We start from the raw sequence: 24,035 nt of genomic DNA on the forward strand, positions 1-24,035 counted from the left end.
ACCTGAGAGTTCTGACATGTAGGTCTTGGAAAATACCATTTTAAAAATTACTGCTATCCTCCTCCTCCTCCTCCTCCTCACTGATTACCCAGAGCACATGAAAATAGAATATAATCTAAAAATAAAAGACTTTTCCTACAAGGTCAGAGCATTTGCGGACGACATAATGTTAATTGTGGAAGATCCAATTGAGAATATGCCAAAGGTAATAGAGAAAATTAAGGAATTTGGAGATTTGGCAGGATTCTATGTAAATAAAAAGAAGTCCAAGATATTATGCAAAAATATGACCAAACAAAAACAACAGTTATTAATGGAAATAACAGATTGTGAAGTAACAAGTAAGGTGAAATATTTGGGAATTGAACTGACTGCAAAGAATATAGATCTATTCAAGAATAATTATGAGAAACTGTGGACTCAGATAGAGCAAGATTTGATTAAATGGAATAGATTGAATTTGTCATGGTTGGGAAGAATTGCAGTAGTTAAGATGAATGTGCTGCCAAGAGTGATGTTTCTGTTACAAACAATACCAATTATTCGGGACTCTAAGCAGTTTGAAAAATGGCAGAGGAAAATATCGGACTTTGTTTGGGCAGGCAAGAAGCCTCGAGTGAAAATGAAAGTATTACAAGACGCAAAAGAGAGAGGGGGAATGCAACTGCCCAATCTAAGACTCTACTACGATGCAATCTGTTTGGTGTGGCTGAAAGACTGGATGACGCTCAAAAACCGCAAACTACTGGCCTTAGAAGGATATAAAAAAGTATTTGGATGGCATGCATATCTGTGGTATGACAAAGTAAAAGCAGACTCTATGTTTCTACTCCATTACATTCGGAGAAGCCTCTTCACAATTTGGAAGAAGTATAGAGATTACCTACAGGAAGGAATTCCCTCCTGGGTGGTTCCTTATGAAGTAATAGATCTGAGAACTGTCGATAATGAACAACAGTGTTTAACATATAAGGAGATAACACGAATAGAATTTTCCAAACTAAGAATAAAGACGCAAGATGAGTTGTCTCCAAGCTATGATTGGTTTCAATATAGACAGATTAGAGATCTCTATAACTCGGACTGTGTGAAAGGAGGGGTAAGAATGGAGAATTCGGAATTAGAGGAGGTAATTTTACAAGAGGATAAAAAGGAAATCTCTAAGACTTATAAAGTGTTGCTAAAATGGTACACAGAAGATGAGATAGTTAAAGTGCAAATGGTGAAGTGGGCTATAAACTTTAATAAAGAAATAACAATGGAGGCGTGGGAATACTTGTGGAAGAATACATTGAAGATCACGACATGCTCTAACATTAAAGAGAACATCTATAAAATGATTTATCGTTGGTATTTGACACCAAAGAAAATTGCGTTAGGGAATTTGAACATGTCTAATAAATGCTGGAAATGTAAAAAGCATGAAGGATCGTTGTACCACATGTGGTGGACTTGTGAGGTAGCTAGGCAGTACTGGGGGGAAATAATAAAAGTGATAAGTGAGATTTTACAATTTCAAGTTAATAAGAACCCAGAACTCCTGCTACTGAACTTGGGAATGGAGGATATTCCGGCACAATACAGGACATTGTTATTTTACATGACAGCAGCGGCTAGACTGTTGTATGCGCAAAAGTGGAAAGTACAAGAAGTGCCAACTATCGAGGACTGGATTTACAAATTGCTGTACATGGCGGAAATGGACAAAATGACAAGGAAATTGAGAAACCTTGATCCAGGACAGTTCAACATGGATTGGGAAAAGTTGAAGCAATATTTGGTGAAAAAATGGGAGGTGGGAGGAGAACTGTGGCAGTTTGAAAATTACTGAAACACAACAAAAGAAGAGGGAAGTGACTTTACCGAGGGGAGGAGAGTTAAATGAGAAATTCTAAGCAAATATTTTATTTGACTACTATACATACTACTAAGTAATAGAGGTGTTACTATAAGAATTATAAGGATAGAAATTAACTAATTTTATTTCTGGCAGATAATTGTATAATGGAGAAATTATATAACTAAGATAGAATGAATATAAGATAGAAGGAAGTAAAGAGCAATATATAGAGTATGAGTTAAATTGATTGACTTACAGTGAATGTATACAATGCTTATAGAAGTACTTAAAGTTATGCAGAATAAGGGACAAATTGTTTGCCCCATATTGACGAGACAAGAATGAAATAAGACAGAATATGGAGTACAAAAGTAGACAAATGACTGTTATTATTAAAGAATATATGCCAGGAATGTAACATTTAGTCGATAAGTTAAGTGGGAAAGGGAGTAGAGATAGCACTGTGTTATAATAGAAGCTTAGAAGAGAGTGAAAGTATATGTTTAATAGAATAAAAATAAGTTTGAAATGAGTAGGGGGAAAAAACGGATAAGGGGTTGGAAAACTGTTGGAAGTCAACAAAAGGGGGGGAAAGGGAGGGTTAGAACTGGAATATTTAAAGGAAATTGATTGTAATAGATATTATAGAGATTTCTAATCCAATAAAAATTAAAAAAAGAAAAAGAAAATAGAATATAATCAACAGCTAGGACATTCGTTGAGCAAAGTACAATAATGAACAATAGTTAGGACATTCATTGGAAGAGATACAATAAGGTATGGTAGCAGAAAATTTGAAAAACAAGTATAAAGCTGAGCACAAAGATTATGTCTTTCCAGAACAAAGCATAATTAATTTACATGGCATATTTAACTTTTAAATGAACCTGGGGAGAATGATGCTGTTTTCACTATAGATTTTTTTCCTGTAATTTTTTGTCCCTTTACTGTCATGGGTTTAAATAGTCTGTCTGATACCAACAGAAACTGGTCTGCCTGTTTCCGTAAACCTGTATATGAATGTATGAATTATCTGCACTGGGCATGCCTTAATTAACTTTTCCCCTTTTTGTACAGGCAAAGCCATTATCTGCAATCTTCTTTTTTCTTTATTAATGACTCATTTTTAAGTACATAAGAAGAGTCCTGCAGGACAGCTCTGCAGAAAGTGCCTTGCTTCTTGCAAGGCCAGGAGGAGAGAGAACAAAGAGGCATAGCAAGAGAAGGAGGTATCAGCTAGAATCTTCCAGATTAGACAAAGAGAGGCATTGGAGAATACGATTCTCTGCTTGAGGAATTTCAAAAAATCCTGAAGGGCTCAAACACCAGGAATACAAGGGTAAACCAGAGACCTAATAAATCCTGGTTTGATGATGAATGTAGAAAAGTAAAAAACTCTCTCAGTGCTAGCTATTTTAGATATAGGTATGAACCAGGGACAGTAACCTTGGAGGAGTTAAAAACTCAAAATCACAGTATAAACAACTCCTCCAAAGGAAAAAGCAGGAGGCAGTTGTTCTCGCATGGGAACAATTAAATCAGGCGACAAAGAACAACAATTCTACCCTATTCTGGAGATTAATTGCACAACACTCAGGCAGTGCTCATAAGATGACAGACACCACAATAGTGCCAGAATTATGGGAAAAACTCCTCAAAGAGCTGTATAGAAACCTGGCAGGAAATTATCACCAGACAGTAGATCTTAGTACCCTTCCAAAATGGCAGCCAGTGAATCCCACAGAAGTAAAGCATCTTATCGAATCTTTAAAGCCTGGTAAATCACCTGGCATTGATTTGATCCCCCCTGAGCTAATAAAACAAAATATTGACTGGTGGGTTCCTTTCTTGATGGAACTATTCTCAATAATAGATAATACTGGAAGAATCCCAAGGGATTGGGGGGCTGCTATCATCATTCCTATCCATAAAAAAGGCAGTAAAGATGACCCCTCTAATTACAGACCTATTCGCCTATTAAGCTCTATAAGTAAGTTATATGCAAAACATCTCCAATGGAAACTTAGGGACTGGATTGAGGAAGGGGGCTGCCTAGCTGATGAACAAGCTGGGTTTAGGGAGGGGCACTCAACACTAAATTAATGTGTGTTCTTAGACCACCTGATCACAAAATACTCCTCCAATTCAACAGCATCATTATATGCAGCTTTCATCGACTTAAAATCAGCGTTTGACTCAATCTCTAGAACCACTGTCTGGGAGAAATTAGAAACTACAACAATAGACAGACGCTTATTATTTCTGATTCGGGCCCTACACGAAAATAATACAATACAAGTACGATACAGTCCCCAAGGCCACCTGTCGGATTCAATAGAAGTAGGGCAGGGAGTCAGACAGGGATGTATACTGGCCCCCCTTCTGTTCAATTTATATATCAATGATATCGTAGCCTATTTAAACAAGCCAGACTTCCATCTTCCGAAAGTTGGGAACAGGCATATTCCTGTGCTTCTGTATGCTGATGACGCAGTCATACTCTCCAGGACTCCTATAGGCCTGAGGAGAGCTTTGCGCTCACTTATGCAGTATTGCTGAGATAACACTCTAGAGCTCAACTATGCTAAAACAAAGATAATGGTCTTTGCCCAGAGACCCAGAACTTATTCATGGAACCTGAACTCAGTCCGCATAGAACAAGTACGATGCTTTAAGTATCTGGGTGTTATCTTCCAAGCAACTGGGTCGTGCAACGCACATATTGCCCATGTTGCCTTGAGTGCTCAAAAGTCTGCCGGAGCAATTCAAAAATTCTTTTGGACCAAGGGAGGCAGATGCCTGACAGCTGCGCTCAGGTTATTCTCTGCAAAATCATTAGCCCAATTAACGTATGGAGTTCTGCTTAGTATTAAATCCAACTGTACCCCGATGGAAATAACACAATCAAAATTTCTGAGAGGTATTTTTCAGGTCCCCCCTTGTACTACAAATGCTGCAGTCCGACTGGACTCAGGCCTGATAACAGTAGAGGCCAGATTATGGATTGCAGCAATTCTTCATTGGTTAAAGTTAACTTTCTTCCCTAAAGGACTTGTAAATTTAATGTTAACTGATCATTGTACACCATCTTGGGCCAGCAAGATAGATAGTAAACTAGCCTCCTATGGCTTATCACAGCAATTATTGCTCAGTATGGGTTATAATCAAGCCAAAAAGGCCATTAAGCAGAGAATAATAGAGGTCGAGAGACAACACGACTTGAACAGATTCAAGGTGTTACTGTTTGATCCTGACCCCATGGTTAGGCTAACCCCTATCCCTTATCTTTTCAACCTTGCCAATCACGAACACAGGAGAACCTTTATGTTAATGCGTTGGGACGCTCTCCCATCAGCTGTACTGGAAGGCAGATACAAAAGAACGCCACTGGAAGAACGCCTGTGTCCCTGTGGTGATGGGAAAATAGAATCGCTAGAACATGTCATCTTCGACTGCAAAATACATATGCAACTTGGAGAAGTTTATATAAGGCCTATACTTTCTGCCCATCCCGGTAGACAAAGAGCTTTTCTACTCTCAAAAATGCTCTCGGATAGATCCCAGGACATAACACATAAGGTTGCTAAGTTTGGTTGGATGGCAATAAAGAACAGGAGTTCGTTTACTACCAACTAAAGACAGTTTTGGTTTTTGTGGGTTTTCCGGGCTGTATTGCCGTGGTCTGGGCATTGTAGTTCCTGACGTTTCGCCAGCAGCTGTGGCTGGCATCTTCAGCTGGCACTCTCAGTGTCACTGAGAGTGACACTGAGAGAACTCTGTCTTTTGGTGCTACACCTCTGAAGATGCCAGCCACAGCTGCTGGCGAAACGTCAGGAACTACAATGCCAAGACCACGGCAATACAGCCCGGAAAACCCACAAAAACCATTGTTTTCCGGCCGTGAAAGCCTTCGACAATACAAAGACAGTTTTGTACTATGGTTTTATGGTACCTGGGTTTTATGATATGCTGAAATTTAAATTTTAAGCATTTTTAAATATTTTAAACATTTTAAATATTTTGAGGCAATGTAATCTATTATGTTACTGAGGTATCTTTTAATCGGAATTCTCTAGTTTATCTCTGTAACATTGATCATTCCTGTAATTCTTTTGCTGGTCTAGGACCGTAATAATAAATTTGATTTGATTTGACAAAGAGAGGCATCATATGAATAGACATGGGCACGAATCGAAATACGAAGGAAATTTTGTCATGAAACAGGCCGTTCCATGTGTCGTGAAACAGCGTTTTGTGGAAGCTTGGTTGTCACAAAATTAACACAAAATTCATGACTTTTTGGCCTGTTAGCTTTGTGAACGATTAATAATTGCAGACAGGCTGGTGCTGATCCATTGATTCCCTAGGCAACAATGGGCCCAGACCTTTTATTGCCATTGGAAACCCCAATCATAGCCCACATACCCTTGATTGGCAGCTCTCCTAGCCATCTGGAGAGCTTCCATTCTGCCCTATATAGCCAGAAGCTGGGGGTCAATCCCCTAGGCAACCAATGACGTGGGCCTTCTGTAGCCATGGGCACACCAATCTCACCCCTCTAAACCCTGTTGGGCAGGTCTGTCAGTCAACCACAGACCTCCTGTTCTGATCTATGTCAGCATTTTGCTGAGATTGGAGTGGGAGAGAGTGTAGAAGGATTTTGGATTGTGCTTTTGGCTGCTGCTGCTTTAAAAAGACTGAAAGAAGCCTCTTATTTCTAGCTCTTGGCCTTACTGTGGGAAGGTCTTTGGGTGAGGGTGCCTTTTCCCCCCCACCCCACCCCCCACTATGTCTTCCTGGCCCAGCTCCACCGCGGCTGGTCCTTTGTTCTCTTCTGATCCAGCAACTCCCAGTCCCCATTTCAGTCATGCACTCGGGCAGCACTTCCCTTCCCATCCTTCCTGATCAATGTATTGCAAACTGGGAGGGTGGGTGGAGGAGAGCCTGCTGAAGTCTCCCTGCGAGTTTGGCATCTCCGGGTATGAAGGGGGCCATTGAAATGCCCCGGGTTCTGATGAATCATGAAACTAATGAATCATTTTGGCAAACATGTCAATTTTGTGAAGTTTCGCGATTCGCGATTCATGGATCGCGACAAAACATGAAACTCTCATTTCGGGCTTTTTCCATTTCGTGCCCATCTCTTCACATGAATACTCAGTTTGTTTTTAATTTAAAGGGAAAATTAGTGCCCTCCAATGTCCAAGCATACTGAGTCACTTCTACTCAAACAGATATATGTATCTGGAATGCAAGGTGAGATTCTTGAACAACAGTAGACTGTTCTTTACGCAGCCTGATTAATCTTGTATGTGAAACTGCCTTACACTGAGGAAAGCCATGGATCCAGCTAACCTAGTATTGTGCGCTGCCACTGGCAGCAGTTTTTCAGTGTCTCAAACAGCAATGTTTTACAGCTCTGCTACTTGAGATCCTTTGAATTAGAGAGGCTAGAGCCTGGACATTATTCTTGCAAAGCAAGTGTTTGACAATAAGCAATATATCCTTTCCATTGTGGTCTAGAAACAGGGTGGGTGAGTATTTCATATGTAGTCTCCTTTATGGAAAATTAAAGTTCCCATTGTTAATGGAAAAAGAAATTTGCAAGTCTTCCTCTGTGTTTGTGTGTGTGTTATAAAATTATGTTTGTCATTTTGAATTGAGATATATGAGCTAATTGAGTGATTGAACAGAACTGTTCTCAAGTGTGATCTGGCCAATTCACTGGGTCCAGCAGGCAGAATGTCATGACTATCAGCCATATTGTTAAATCTAGACTTCAGTCTTCCCAGACTGCTGATAAATCTTCAAGACCTATTAAAATGAATGAGGACACATAGAAAACATTGATCCTTGGTAGGACTGAAACAATATCCCGCCCCCCCCCTTGATGATACATGCTCCAGCCCAGCAAGGGAGATCGTTGTATGAGCAAAGACTTCCTATGCTGGCTTTTCCTATTTCTTTGTTTGCACCATAAGTGATGGTGGTAGTCATGGAAGCCCTTCTTGTTATATGATTTCTTATGCCACATCCTTCCTTCCTTTGGCGGGGCGGGAGACTACTTGTTGTTTGATCAGTTTTTTAAAATTATTATTTCTACTTCATTTACATGCTGCCTTTCTCCCCAGGGGGTACCCAGAGCAGCTTACATCATTTTCCTCTTCCCCATTTTATCCTTACAAAAAACCTGTGAGGTAGATTAGGCTGACTGTGTATGACTGTCCCAAGATCACCCAGCAAGCTTCCATGGCAGAATGGGGATTCGAACCCGGGTTTCCCAGATCCTAGTCCAGCCTTACCACTACACCAGACTGGCTCTGGCAGTGAATCAAGGAAATCTTATGCATGTGCAACTTTAGCCACCCTTTGGGGCTTCAACAAGCATATGTATGGACTAATGTGGGTAAATCCTTTGTAGCACAGCCACTGGTGGCAATTTACTCTTCCCCATACAAAGGACTACATGTACTCTGTAAGAGAACTAAAAAATACCCACAGATCTTTTTGTTTAGACTGTTGGTATATAAATGACTAACAGTTACTTGTTTGAATAAGAGTTACAAGAAGGTCAAATAATTAGTCAGTGGTAAGAGAACATGATTGCTCACTAAGCCACCAGAAATCGGTGCCATCTGATACATAAACATGTGCTTAAAGGGAACTTAGAAGGCTAAAGACAGCATCTGATCAAAAACATGCTCCAGCAGGCCCCATCTTAAAAAAGCTCATTTGTGTTGACCAGATGTTTGCTCTTTTCTAGAATGCAGTTTAAATAGAATGTGAATAAGTTCATTACTCAGGATTGGTGTGACTTTACAAATTAGAAACCTGGACTGCCTTTTAAAAAATGTTCCTTTAGTTGTGCAAATGGGAAAAAATGTTCTGTCTGTTAAACATACTTTAAAGAAGAGGGGAGATATATTTCTCTTCCTGGCAAGATATTGACTTTATCCTTCCTGACCATAATGCAACCAATTGTTGAGGTCAGGGGTCGGGGAGGGGGGGGAGTGCAGGAACAAATGATTATGCTAACAAGAGGAAACAAGAAGAAGCAAGGTCTTGCCTTCAGTCTGTCTTTTATTATTGTTTTATTGTAAAATATTGTTTCAATTAGTGGGTGACCTGTATAATGGTGTGTGCACACTTCTACCTTAATGAATTCAGGCTTTGTTTAGACAGTTCTGACTCTTTAAAAAAAGCCTTGTTCAAGATTGCAGCCACTTTGTTGCTAGCCTACAAAACACTGAAGAAACATATCAGTTGACCCACTTTGGGGAGAGAGAATTTATTTTCTCATATTAAATACTGCTCTAGGAAAGTTTCTCACATTTTATTAATTTTTGGTAAGTTCCTTATTATAAGAATCCCTTCAGAAAATTTGAATGACCTAGATTTTAGGGTTCTGTGTATCTGGTGAGAGTTGCAGTTCCTGGCAAGCTGATAGCCCTTTGGTATCATATAAGCTCAGATCTTCTGAAATGATGAGTTGTAAAAAATGTTTAAAGATAATCTGTCTTTAAAAGGAAGCATTTCATATTTCCAAATGTACAGAAGATGTTTAATATGGTTTTCTTGTAACGAAGAGTATAGACTTAGCTTAAAATTTGACAGAATTGCATTTCAGAGGAACTGTCTCTTCAGGATCCTCACTGAGACACGGTGCTCAAAGTTTGGGAGTATGTAAAATGTATACAGTTTACTGGCTGGAAGCTGTATCAGTATATTTAATTCTCAACTGTGGTCCCATTTGCAGATACAAGAAGGTGGCAGTGAGAGGAGGGGTTAAAGAAGGGTAGCTGGTGGGTGTTGGAAGTTAGAGGACAAAGCAGGGACCAGTACAGGAACCTTCCTGTGAGTTTCTCATTGGTTCCCACTTATACACAACTGTTTAAAAATGATCTTTAGTTGATGACAGGCCAAAGGATTACAGTTTCTGATGGACTGAATTTTAGAATTTTTTAGAATTGCCCCCACCCGTTAGCTGTCAGAAGGAGCAGCCCCGTTCCGCCTGCCGTTTAAACTATTAGCTGGCAGATGGCAGGGGGGAATCCCCCCTGCCGCCTGCCAGCTGATAGTTTAAAGTGATCTTTAAAGGGCCAGGTAAGTGGGTTGGAGGGGAGGGGGAGTAAGTGTGGGATTTGGGGTGGGTGTGGGTGGGGGTGCTGGGAGAAAACCCAGTCCCCTGAATCACTTTGGAATGCTCCGAATCTTTACAGAGCATTTCGAAGTTATTCAAATGCTGTAATCAAGCCACTTCGGGTTTGGGGCATTTCCGAATGTTTTTCCTGCTTTGGGTGAACCCGAAGCAGGGAATCCAAATATTTTCGGAGTGCATACCCCTACTCTGAAATAGTAGGTTTCTAGCGTGGAAGGTACTGCTGGATCATGTCATTTGGGACGTAGGTATCCTCTGTGGCATATAGTGCCTTTTATCAGCTTTGGCTGAAATGCCAGCTACAGCCTTGAAACGCATGATCTGGCCATGGTGATCCATGCTGTGGTTACTGCAATGAGCTCTGTGTGGAGCTGCATTTGAAAACTGTGTGTAAATTTCACCTGGTCCATAATGCAGCAGCCAGTCTTTGGTCAGGGATGGGATACCCTTGTGGAGAAAGATCTGCTGGGCCCAATTTGAAGTGTTGGTTCATACCTTTAAAGCCCAAACTGGCTTGAGAACCAGGTACAAGGAGGATTGTATCTCTCATATTGTCTAGCCTGTCAGTTAAGATCTGCCTCACACACCCTGTTCTCTTTGTCCCTGCCTTCAGAGGAAAGGTGAGTGGCAACCAGAGACAAGGTTTTTTCCGTAGTGGTACCCCACTTATGAAATGCCATCCCCCTTGAGGTTTGTCTGGCACCTGCATTACTCCCTTTTAGGCACCAGGCCAAAATGTTTCTGTTCATCCAGTCTTTTAATTAAAGGGTTGATCTTTTAACACTTTTTAGCGTGCTTTTATCCGAAAGCTATATTTTAAGCTGCTCATTGGTGTCTGTTTTTATGCTGGGTTTTTAATGCTAGATTTTAATTAATAATTAACTTTTTAAAGTGTTCTTATTAGTTTTTATTTTGTAGGCTACCTTAGGAATGTTGTCTGGATAGGTGGATTATAATTTTTCCAAATAAACATAAAGTTGCGCTGTTTCCTTTCTAGGACATTTCAAATGAAGATAATTCAATTTGTGGTGAATGTGTTTTTTGTATGATATATGTTGTACACCTGTCATGGTAGGAAGAAGTCTATGTAACGTTTTTGTTCTTCTGTGTTTGGTAGGCTTGTGTGCTTTGCGGAGGGTACTGGGACAGCAAGCTAACCCTTTAGATGATGATGTGTCTGGATCAGTGATTATCACTTGCAGTGATTTCCTGAAGGCTATGAATGAAGTCAGGCCTAGTGCCATGAGGGAAGTTGCTGTCGATGTGCCAAAAGTAAGTATTTTTCTTCCCAGTAAATTGATTCAACTACTGGAGCAACATGGTTGATGGTGGTCACCTGGCCACAATAGTACCTTAAGAATGGCACATTATGATTACATCCTGATATGTTGTAGCACCCTGTATTGTGATTGAGGAATGTAATTATCTTTTGGCAAACTATTGAATAATATGAAAAAATTAAATATAGTTTTTTTGGAAAAAAATTATATTCTAATGCTAGCATCACATTTTATGTAGCAGTTTGCCTAGAATGAATCAACCAAGATGAAAGATGGTGTGGGAGGCAGCTCCCTCCCTCCCTCCCCGAAACCACTCAAGGATAACTGATGTGCTGGTATCAGGCCTGTTTTAGGAGTAAGAGTGTCATGTATGTAGGAAATTACAATCCAGTTAATGTCTGTTCCAAGTAAATTGGTTGAAGCTGTTTCTAAATATAGAATTATTAAGCTCATAGACTGGAACAAGTTCTACTGAATCAGCACTGTTTTTGTTAAGGGAAGTCTTCTCTCACCAAACTTTTGAAGTACTTTGAGATTGTTAACTAGTATTTGGTTAAAGGGTGATCCTGTTGATAGATGGTAGAAGAGCTGCAAGAGAATCTCTCCAGGCTTGGTGAGTGGGTAACACACACACAAACCCACATGAAACTGTCTTATACTGGATTAGACCATTGTCCACCAGTGTGGCCTACTCAGACTGGCAGCAGCTGTCCAGAGACTGGGGTAGAGGTCTTTCACATCTCCTCCTGACTGGTCCTTTTAACTAATAATGCTGGGGATTGAACCTTGGAGCTTCTGTGTGCAAAGCAGAGGCTCTTCTGTTGAGCCATAACATGTCTGCACAAATACGATACGTGAAATTCAATGTAAGTTGAGTGTCAAGTGACATACACTGTACCCCAAAATCCTAACTTTATAGATACCCAGATCTAAAAAATGAGAGCCAGTGAAGTGTAGTGGTTAGATTGTTGTAAAATGATCTGGGAGACCCACATTCAAATCCCTGCTTTGCCCTGGAAGTTTGCTGGGTGACCTTGGGGTACTCATACATTCTCACCCTAATTTACCTCACTGGGGTGTTGTGAGGATAAAATGGAGGAGAGAGTAATGATGTAATGAGAAAAGTAGGTTATAAATCACGTAAATAAATAAAATGATCAGTGATGGCTACTTCCCAAAATGTGATTGGAGAACTGGGAGGTTACCATATTGTTATAGCAAAATCTTCACTTTGCTTGTGGATTTTGAGGGAGAAGGCTTCTAAATATTTAACCACATTCCTTCCCTCAGCACCATTTCAGGTTGGAAAAATGGCATGGTGAGAAGGCAGGAACCCCTCCCTCCATGTCCTGGTGGTCCCAACCAGAACTTGATTCTGCAACATAGTTAAAAGATGTTCCCCTGTGGGAAGACACTACTTCAAAATTGCAGGCTGTCCCCAGGGATTCCCATATAGTTTGGCCCTCAGGGCATCCAGATTCTGTGAGGCACAGTGACTACTGAGTTCTGTCTGGAGCTAGTGAAATATCTTATTACAGTACACACAGTATGAAGTAAAACAGGCTTTCCGTAGTTGGGAATTGCCAGCTAGTTCATCTGTTTCACCAACATGCCTCTCCTAGATATTCCTGTGCACCAGGAAGTGCTTCTTTTGAAAGAATAACTTATACTCTGGAGAATATTTTCTTCTGATTAATAAGAGTGGCTTGGTTTACAGGTATCCTGGTCTGACATAGGAGGACTGGAAGATGTTAAGCTAAAATTGAAGCAAGCAGTTGAATGGCCGCTTAAACATCCTGAGTCTTTCATTCGGATGGGTATTCAGCCACCAAAAGGAGTACTACTTTATGGACCTCCTGGATGCTCGAAAACACTGATAGCTAAAGCTTTAGCCCATGAAAGTGGGCTGAACTTCTTGACAGTGAAGGTAAGCATTAACTGGGGTAGGATGATATAGGATGCAGGTACAATAGAAAGTGTTAGTTGGTTATGCTTTATCCTTTGTGAATCTTTGTAATGTCTGTATGAGGACTTGCATGTTTCCCTATGTAATCACATGGCCAAGTTTTCATTGCACTCTATGCAACTTATCTTGGTAGGGCACACGTTGTGGTTTGGACAAAGAAGTCATTCCCACTTTCTGTTCTAGCTGCAAAAATACCTGAATATCTTATATAAAGTCATCCATCGTACTGTGCATTCTCTCTTGTATCTTTCCAAATAGGATATGGCACTCTTGTATGAATTTGACTGAAACTCGCCTTGTATAGCTCCCTGCATTCATGCCATACAGTTGTTTAGATCAGCTGGAACTGTCACTTCATTTTGAAATGCATGCCCATGTATTCTTGCGCATGAAATGAATCACACTTAAAGTGTTAACATTACAATATATACAAAGGTATGAAGTAACAGATGTTCTATGAATTATAGAAGTACAAGCAGGGAACCTGCAAGGAGTTGTGGAGGTCACTTCATTTTCCCATTTCCTTCACTATTTCCTGTTTCTCTCCTCTTGGCAACCCCCATATACTCTCTTTTCACTGATTCCTTCTCTCCTTCCCACTCACCAGCCAGTCTTTTTCTGTCCCTTAAGTCTTCAGCTTTGTTATTATTAATTCATTCATACTGACCTCTCTCACCAATGAGGACCCAAAATGGCTTACATCATTCTCTTCTCCTCCATTTATCCTCACAAAAACCCTGTGAGGTAAATTAGGCTGAGAGAGAGTGACTAGCCCAAGGTCACTCAGCAAGCTTTCATGGCAGAGTGGTGATTTGAGATTAGGTCTCCCAGATCCTAATCTCTCTAACCACTACAGTTAGAGATGGGCACGAACTGCGAGACGAACTAAAGTTTGTCATGAACTGGGCTGGTTCGTGCAAGCCCGTTTCCACAAAATTCCACAAACTGGGCTGCCAGTTCATGTGGTTTGTGTAAAAGCCAAGTACCTCTTTCCCTGTCACTGCAAAGCAGCAAGGAAGGGGCCATTTAAACCTCCCTGACAAGCAGCTGATCCAAGCCTGTGGGGATGAAATGCCCCTTTCCGTGCTGCTGTGAGACAGCACAGAAAGGGGCATTTCACTCCTCCCATCAGCTGCTTGTCGGGGATCTCCCTGACAAGCAGCTGATCCAGGCCATTGGGGGGAATGCCCCTTTCCCTGCTGCTGTGAAGCAACACAGAAAGGGGCATTTAAACCCCTGATCAGCTGCTTTTCGGGGATCTCCCTGCCAAGCAGCTGATCCAAGCCGGCTGTGGTGAAATGCCCCTTTCTCTGCCACTTTGCAGCAGCACAGAAAGGGACATTTAAACCCCATGAACCAGTTTGCGAACTGGGGCAAGTTTGTGAAAGTTCGTGGTTCATGATTCGTGAAACGAGATGAACCACGAACCACACGGTTCGTTTTTTTCCTGGTTCATGCCCACCTCTACTACAGTACACTGGCTTTCAGTTTTCCCTCTCCCTCCCCAGCAGTCTCTCCCTGGGAAAGTCTAACCGAGATGTAAAAGTCGTGTGTTAACAAGCGGCTCAGGTGAGTTTTGTGGCAGACACTGCTGGGGCTGGCCAACTTTCACAGGTTCTTTGGAGAATGCTGCTGGACCTAGGGAAGTTATGTGGCATCAAGTCATCTGGCCGCCAGTGCCACAACTGGTAAAGTTGCACAGGTTGCCTGGTAGCAAGTTGCTGGTGGTTACTGCTGGGATGCTTGAAAGTATAGGCAAAATTGTGTGACTGTGTGGTTTTGGTGTGAGGAAGGGGTTGATCTGAAAAGTTAGGATGTTAAAACAAGTATGATGCTGCTTTGTGTTGCTAGTCTTCGGTTTGCCCACCTTCACAATGTCACTAGTCAGTGATCGGTGATGCATAGAAGCCCTGTTCTTTAGCTAGTCTTGCAGTGCAAGCTGCGGTAACCACCAGGTTTTAGAATAGAAAAAGATGGAAAGTTGAAACCTAGATTTGTCAAAACAAAGCTGGACTGAATGATCATGTGTGAACAGAACCCTGGCTTCCCTATCTAACTAAAATTAAAATAAGCCATTGTTTTGTGTTTCTCTGAACTGTGTTTGAACAAAGCACCTAATGCTGGCTATTTCCCCGTTTTGTTTGGGAGCTTTCACACAACACTGTGCTTTTTCTGAGCATGGCTTGTGGGGCTCTCGAAATTTTCCCTTTTAAGTTGGAGCAAAGAAAAACTTAAAGGGGAAATGATGCACTTGATGTAGGCAGAGTCTTTGTAGAAAGCTCTGCTTGCAGCCAAAAAGGGGTGGGTAGGTCAAATCTTAGTGCCATCTCCAAAATGGCAGTGCTCAACTCTGGCATTTCCCCTCTCCCGGAGCCCTTTAACAAAGCTCTTTCCCCGTTTTAATAACTGAGTTGTGGCTTGGCTATAAACTTCAGCTCAAGTGTTGTGTGTGTGTGGGAGGGTGGAATATTGGGATGTTTCAGTTGGTGATCTGTGCCAGTGTGACAAGCAGGAAAGGAGTGGGGAGGGAGGGTGCCAGCAGCTAGCAGTGTAGGAATGGGGTGTGTGCACTGCTATTTCTGTAGCAGGGTGGCTTTTCTTGCCCCTTTGTGGGTGCAGCCCCAGTGGCTAATTTGTACATTATATTTTAGTAAAAATCTTTGGTGCCATTTGGATATGTGGTTAGGGTGCCACAGCCACTTTATTTTACTTTATTTAGTTAGGTATTTATGTCCTCCTTTTCTCCATAATGGGGGACCCCCCCCATTTTATCCTCACAACAACTACTCAGTGAGCTTCCATGGCACAGTGGGGATTTAAACCTGGTTCTCCCAAATCCTAGTCCAGTGCTTGAACCATTGCACCGTGCTGTTTTTACTGGCTTTGCAGCACCTTGATGTATGAAATGTGTGCTTGTTTAATATAGACATTGCATTTTAAAATTACATACAGTATTTAACAAATACATCAAATGCAATGTGTGAAAAGTCCTTACAAAATTACTCTGAATCTACAATATGATTCCTATAATTCAGAGACTGTGAATTTGGCTCAATTCAGCTGTTCAGTTATTTTTTGGGCAGCAGTGGGGGAAATCTGAATTTTCACACTACATTAGCACAAACTATGATTCCAAATTAAAATATCTGAAAGGGAAAGGTTAACTACCACCTTTGCATGGGGAAAACCTATCTAGGGCTGTTGAATATTTTATTTATAATGTTTGAGACATATTTAAAGTTGGTGGACTTTAAGATTAGTTTAAACACTAATGGTTACTTCTGGTAAGTGGTAACTACTTCAAAAATGCAGTAGCATATGAATGCTGATAAAAGAGAATTGACAGCTCAGAAATATTATTTGTATGTAATTTGTTTGATTGCAGTAAAAGCCTTTGGTGGAAAATGCTCCTAGTGTCTTGTTTTCTGTTTTAAATAAGATCCTTTCCGTTTAAAATTTTCTTTTTCCGATTAGCAATAATTATAAAAATACAGCCTGTTTTCGTAGTTCTGACTTCCCCTTGGCATTTGCTAACTTTGTGTATCCTTCTTCAAATGCCTTCCTGCGAAACTCTGCACTTGACATGCACTTAAGTTTAGTTTGTCATCTAGGTCAATTACGTCAAAATACTTTCCAGTTGAAATTTCCTCTGCCGTTTTTTCCTTTCCTCTTGGCTGCAGCAGTTAAAACAGATTAATGAGGCTTAGAAAGGCATCCTCTCTGCTTTAAGAAACTTCTGTTAAAGATTGGTTAGTGTTCTGACAGGGATTTTTGGCCAGCCCTTCATTAGTTGTTTTTTGTGAGCAGAATGTCTTCTGTAACCATGATTGGGAGAAAATGGGTATTTTTTCAAAAATGACCACGGATCTTACAAAGCATCGTATTTGACAGACCCATTTATTACTAGTTAGCAATACTGTTGGAGTGCGTCACCTCACTTTTTAATTGCTCAGTAAGATACATTAAAATCTCAGATTATGCAGAGGTTGACTTTCTTACGCACAAGACCTAGTACTATTAAACATTTATGTAGTCTAAACAATTTGTTAGGATTTGAAGAGAATGTAGAAGTGACTGACTTTCGGTTTACAGTAGAACTGTATGGATGGGTGTGTGTGTGGAGAAAACACAAATGATAGGTTTAAAATTAAGCAGATAAACTTTGGGCTCTTTCTTCTAGTCTGCTAATATTAAGGAGGTGATGTTCAATTTAGCATTGCTGATGTGTTTCCTAGCATCCACTTCCTTCTTCCCCAAAGCAAAGAGTGGCTTTTCTCCATGGCACTGGAGGAGGAGGTGTACAAGTAGGCATCACCTTTGTATGTGCAAATACTGCTTCCTCCATCATTTGATCCTCCATTTGGAACCTGGCAACATTTTGAGATTGGTCCCATCCCTCATGGCAGCCAGTTTGTGTTGTTTGTTCCCACTCCCATTGCGTCCATTTTGTGGTAGCACCATCTTCTCAAAATTCCAAAGTGTTTACAGACTCAACAGGGCTGGAGATCTCTGATTTAGGATGTTGGCCCAATCTTTCAGCATATTGAATCATACCAATAATGATTTTTGCTTTTTAAAAATATAATAACTATAGAGAAGGATAATGAATTGCTAAATAGGATTCATGGCAGGGTTACCAATTTCCTGGTGGGGGCTGGGAATCTCTCACCACAGATCCCAGTTCCCTTGGAGGAAGTGACTGCTTTGGAGGGTGACCTCTATGGCATTATACCCAAATGAGGTCCCTCCCCTCCCAAGACTCCAAGGTTTTACCCCCAAATTTCCCAACTTGGAGTTGGAAATCCTAAATCATAGATATATTTTATTGAATGGTAGCATTATTTTGTAGTTAGAACATTTGAACAAAAATTATTTCTGATTATTATCATTTAACTTTCAAGCAAATGCAGCTGGCAGTTTTTATTTTTGTCAGAGGTCATGTCTTTAGACAATTTGTAAAGCCATTATGATATTAATGGTAGTAGAAATGATATACTTTAAGTAAAAACCTTGCTGCTGAATCTACACAGATTCCTGAATACTCTTATTCTTTTTTCTGAATTACAAGTCTTGTCCCATGTGCTGTTATAATGCTATCCTGTGCCTAGTTGGCTGGACTCCTCACAAGTCAGTCAGTCACTTGACCAGCTGGCCTATATGAGGCAAGAGCAGCAGGAGCTGGAAGGATGCTGGAGCACAGTGCTTGGGGTTGATCTGACTAAGCTGCGACTGCTGGCAGGTGTTGGAGCTCAGAATACCTGCTTAGCTCTGGCCATGATTCTGCAAGCAAGTATCCCACTCACTGTTCTTTTTTTTTTAAAGTTTTTATTTTTTAATTACTAACAATACAAAGGAAAGAAGGGGGGCAGAGGGAAGGAAAGAAAAAAAAACACATAACAGCACACACACTACATCTACAAATAATGCTTTCCCTTCATACTGCCATTGTTTAAAATTAAAACTTTGTAAAATACTGTTAGATTGGTAGACCTTGCAAAATACAGATTATAATCAAGATTAGGTCTTCCTCCCCCCCCAGGCCTCGGACGCAGTTTTCTCTGAACAGCTGCAGTCGCCGCGCTCGTTCCTTCCTCCCCTCCCCCTTCAGACTTCGAACCCTTCTCTTCTTGCTGAAAATCCTGCTGGAACTCTGGATGCTGACCCTCAAAGTCCCTTAGTTGATCTTCTGATATTATCTTGTAAGCTTGATCTTTGTAATTAAACCAGATACCTTCCGGAAATAACCATTTGAACTTTATTTCACGTTTCCTCAAAAGAGCCACAAACCCTTTGTATTTAAATCTTCTTTTTCGAGCTAAAAATGGAACGTCCTTCAATATCTTAACCTTATTACCCAGAAAGTCCAGATCCACATTGTATGTATTATATAGGATAGTGTCCCGAATCCTCTTAGATGAGAAGTCAATGATGATCTCGCGAGGCAGCTGACACTTCGTTGCATATTTTGAAGAAGCCCGACGGACTTCCAAAATGGCGCTTTTTAACTCTTCTTTAGTTGCCCTCGCGGTTGTCGCCAAAAGTTCCGAGACCAGATCCCACAAATTCTCATTTTCCTCCTCTTTCATGTTCTGGAGACGCAAAATTGTCTGTGCTCGTTCCACTTGTAGCCCGATCAGCTGGTTCTCCACCAGCTTTAATTCTTTGTTTGTTGCCCTCACGAGTAATGCATTTTCCCGAGCAGACTTCTCTGCCCCCCCCCGCTGTTTCCTTAATGGTTTTCACTTCGCTTTCAATTAAGCCGACCCTTTGATCTGTTTCATTTAGCTTGTCAACAAAGGGCTTTATGGCTTCAGTCACCGACCGCTTCACCAAGTCCTCGAGAGATTCCCCTTTACCCTGCAGGGCAGCTGAGATTGACTTGCCCAAAGCGGGACTCTGCTTTTTCGTCGCCATTTTAGGGGGGGGGAACCGCCGACCAAATTCTGAAACTCAGTGAGGTGGAAGAAACCCGAGCCTTCTTAGCTTCAGATCCCACCAATCCTTCACGTACGCTTGTAATACAGAAGGGATTCGCTTACTTACAGGCTTTCGCCTAGTTCTGCTCTTTGCCGTTCTCCATGGCCCAGCTGCACGCGATGTGCTGCGCAAGTCTGCCGGCCTCCGTTGGAGCAAGCGGGCAATTTACCCCCTGCATCGCATTCAGGGGGTTCTTCCCGCGGCGCCCCGGACCCTCACTCCCTCACTGGGAGTCCTGGGGGTTAACCCTCGCGGGTCAACCGCCCGGTCAGGCTGCTCAGACGTTTCCTCCCGGACCTGCGGAGAGGAGCGTCTGACATGGCCGGGAAAACGAAACCGAATCCCCCAGTCACTGTTCTGAGTCTGCAGGAAGTTGCACGCTGCCAGCCTTGCAGTTCACCTCCTTTGTGCTGTGTCTGCCTGGGCCCTTCGCTGCCACTGTTCCTGTGGCATGGAGGTGACCTGGAAGGCTATGGCTCTGATTCATGCCCTGCCTGGTTGGGGCTCAGTGGTGATCTCTGAGGCAGCAGCAAGGACTCACTTGCAGGCTGTGGGAGGGTGGTCTCTGGTGCCGTTGGGGCATGGTCAGCCAGTGCTTCGCTCGCAGGCACTGGCAGAGTGATGTTGGAGTTGCTGGTACGTGGTCAGCCAGTGCTTCAGCTGCACCAAGCCTGTCCTGACCCTGCTGGTCCTCAGGTTCTTCCTCTGAGCCCTCCACGTCTGGGCCACCAGCCTGGTCAGAGGGGGTCATGACAAATGTTGTAAAAAAATCTTTGCTCTCACTAAATTTGTTTCTATGTTACAGTGGCTTGGATCCACCAAAGAATTACCGTGCATGGTTGCTTTTGTTTGTTTGCTGTTTTTGCTGATTTCCCTCTTTCCACTGCAGAACTGCAAGCCTCGCCCACCACAATATCCTGATAGCATTTTGGACTACTGTGAGGTGGGGGCGGGGGCGGGGGAATTCACACTCCACAGGCAGAAATCCTTTATCTGTGGTATCTTTCTGGTGGTTCCAAGCCATGAATTCTTTCTGTTTTGCCTGTTTGGTCCCATTTGTTTTGTAGGAACATGTGTCCACCAAAAAAATATTTGCAGATGCTGTTTTCAATGCAGAATGTTGTATGATAGTGCAAGATACACTTTTTAAAAATCCAGTTGGTGTAATAAACTTGTCATTTAATGTCACTTCCCTTTTTACGCAGGGGCCGGAATTGATGAACAAGTACGTTGGGGAATCTGAACGTGCAGTCAGAGAGGTAAAATGTTATGAATTTAATTGAAAGATGAGCTATACAAGTATGAGAATATGGAAGATTTTTGCAGCCTACTTAGCTACATTGAAGTTTTTACTATATACTGGTATTGCTTTGTAGTACCTAGTTTTATAGGCTCTGTCACTATACCAGCCTTACTTCAGTGTTTACTGTCATAAGTTTATCTGTTCTGAGGCAGTTGGGCAGAGAATACCAGAGCCATCATGGTGTAGTGGTTAGTGCCAGACTAGGATCTGGGAAACCCAAATTTTGAACCTCCCACTCTTCTTTGGAAGCTTGCTGGGTGACCTTTAAAACAGTTACACACTTTCAGCATACGCTTACCACACATGGTTATTGTGAGGATACAGCAGAAGACAGAGGAATGATGTAAGTTGCTTGGGATGCTCATTGGCAGAAAAGGCAGCGTATAAATGAAGAACATAAAAATAAAGGAAGAAAAAACATAATTAGGATAAATGGATTTTCATAAATCAGATGGTTTCTGTTCTTGCAAACATGTCTGCCATGGATACTTGCATCCAGAACATTGCCAGACTATAAGGTTGACCGTCCTACTGTGAGACTGATGGGTAGCATGTCCTAGTAGTTAGAGTGCCTGATCTGAGTGGCCCAGGTTTGAATCCCCACTCTGCCATGGAAGCTCTGGGAGTCCATAGGCCAGTCACACCCTCTCAGCCTAACCTACCTCACAGCATCGTTGAGAAGATAAACTGGAGGAAAGGAAAATACTGTGTGCTGCTTTGGATCCCCATTGGGGAGAAAGGTGGCATATAAATAAAGTAAACAAATATGTAAATAAATAACATGGGAATTAATCTTGGCTGTCCAGGGTAGAAAAGACTATCTCCTGTTAGCAGTGTTGGCTAATTGCTTCTTAAATCACTTGTGAGCACTTTGTTGGATGAGCAGCACAAACAGGATTATTGTTTGTTTCATGTTCTCCAGTTAGGAGAAAATTGTAGGCCATGTACACATGCCTTAGTGACACTGATATTTTTTGGTCAACTGTGAGCCAACACTGCTTAGGTTTTTGAGATCTGTCAAGACTGGGCTATACCATACCATTCCCCATCCTATTCGTAGGGTATAGCTAGTAATTGAGCCCAAAGCAAAGATCTTAATTCAATATAGAATTTTAGTGATATTTTAGAAAGTTGTGATAGGACTTGTGGATTGGAACAACAGTGGGGGTGGTGAGGCCAAAGTGCTGCATGGTTTTTTTTAAGTGAATGCTATTGTTTACAATTAACCCTCATTTTCTTTTGGGAAACCTTTGAAATGTGGGATGAGTTTGGATCCAGCAAGCTGTGATTTCTGCATGTGATGTTCCCAGAAGAGCATTTACAAAACAATTTCCATGCAACTCTTATCTTTGTTTGAATCTGCTGGAGAAAGCTGGAGTTGTGTGGATGAGCAAAGTATGCCTGCTTAGAAGTTAGGATGATTTGGCACTGTTTAGTCCCTGGAGTTTAAATAGTATTTGTGCTTATAGGATATCATTCAACAATCTGATGTATTTTTGTCATCTTCTGGATTTGTTAGATCTTTAGGAAAGCAAGAGCTGTTTCACCTTCTATATTATTCTTCGATGAAATAGATGCCTTGGCTGTAGAGCGGGGGAGGTAAGAAAAATTACTTATTAATCTATGAAAATCTTTGTTATTTCTATAAACTGTTTCTATAAAACTGATAATCTGAGATTCTACATAGAACTGTCACTGCTCCATGTATAATGTTCTCTAGAGCACCCAAGTAATTATTATAGAAATTTCTAATATGGATATAGAATTTTTGTAAGATTTATGGGTGGTAATACAACATTATAAAAACACTTGTTAAGATTTTCTAAAAGGTCATTTCTGGCTAATACATTCATTGGTATCTGTATTTTAGAATGTTGCAGTTTCTTTAGCTAAGTACAGTTTCTGAAATTATCATTCTATTTGGTCATTGAAAAAGAAAACGTAGCCTTGGATTAGCTTGCTTAGAGATACAAGTATGACCTTGTGTAGTCATGTTCCATTGGAGACATCTGGGTTTTAAGGGGGGGATTGGAAAAGAGTAGAGTAGGACACAAACATTTCATTGTCAAATTTGAACCATATGGGAGGTAAAATATGTAATGTAGTTCTCATAAAATTCATCTGAAGTTAAATGGTGTAGGAAACCAGACAAGGCACTTACTGGAAATGGCCTGTTTTTACAGGCTGATTTTCCACAGTAGGAATTTGCAAATGCATTAGAGATGCTAACAGTTTGCAGCCTTCAGAGATGTTTTTTCTTTTGTAACCAGATTGAAGTTTTCAAGGAAACACCTGTTCAGATTGTCTCCCTATTTGCATAGCACTTTTTCTTCCCAAAGCATGCTACTGTTGCTTAATGTTCTGTTTCCGTTCCCTGTATGCAGTACTGAAATATCTCCTGGTTATAATTTACTTACTAATTTGGCATCATTTGTATAAAGAGATCTGGATTTCAGGATGTTTCACGTGGCTAACGTTTGTGGTGTGTAGTAACATTTTTGTAGCAGCTTCATATCTCTATGGGTAGAATAGTAAAAAGTAAGGTATCCGTCAGCTAAACAGATTTTATACAAGTGAAATAGACTTTGCGTGTGAGATGCATGTTAATGTAGATGAATGCTGAGTCAGGATCCAGATAGAGGAGCTGGGCTTAGGTTTGCCTGAATGTGGTGCAGACACTTGCAGTGCAGTCAGTCCTAAGCAGAGTAAGACTTTTCTAAACCTGTACACTTCTATGGGCTGAGAATGTTATAATTCTGCTTTGGATTGCACAGTGGAAGATTTGTCTCGCTTGCAGAACATTTGCTGGGAACCCACTATGAATACACACTGATGCTTTGAGTGAGCAGCCTTAAGGGGAAAAAAAGTACTGGAGCTTTCTTTGTCATTTGGTTCCAAGTTGTCATTTGCAACTTAAATCCTGGATGGGCTAATAGATAGAGTGGTGTTGTGACTGAAGTTCCAGTGGTAGGAATGTAAAAGGATTTGTGTGTGTGTGTGGAAAGAAAATA

The 24,035-nt window shown here is 41.2% G+C and overlaps 1 protein-coding gene across 3 annotated transcripts in view; it reads left to right on the plus strand.

Annotated features, from left to right (window-relative positions):
• The window catches only part of AFG2A (AFG2 AAA ATPase homolog A), a 213,381-nt gene that overhangs the window by 28,776 nt on the left and 160,570 nt on the right, over positions 1-24,035 (plus strand). For all 3 annotated transcript variants that reach the window (XM_054989936.1, XM_054989937.1, XM_054989938.1), the window contains exons 10-13: positions 11,116-11,270; positions 12,996-13,205; positions 20,927-20,980; positions 22,544-22,623. In XM_054989936.1, coding sequence (XP_054845911.1) covers positions 11,116-11,270; positions 12,996-13,205; positions 20,927-20,980; positions 22,544-22,623 — 499 coding nt within the window. The remainder of the gene's footprint in view (positions 1-11,115; positions 11,271-12,995; positions 13,206-20,926; positions 20,981-22,543; positions 22,624-24,035) is intronic.

The sequence above is a fragment of the Eublepharis macularius genome, chromosome 10, assembly GCF_028583425.1.
Source record: "Eublepharis macularius isolate TG4126 chromosome 10, MPM_Emac_v1.0, whole genome shotgun sequence".
NCBI classification, from domain to species: Eukaryota; Metazoa; Chordata; class Lepidosauria; order Squamata; family Eublepharidae; genus Eublepharis; species Eublepharis macularius.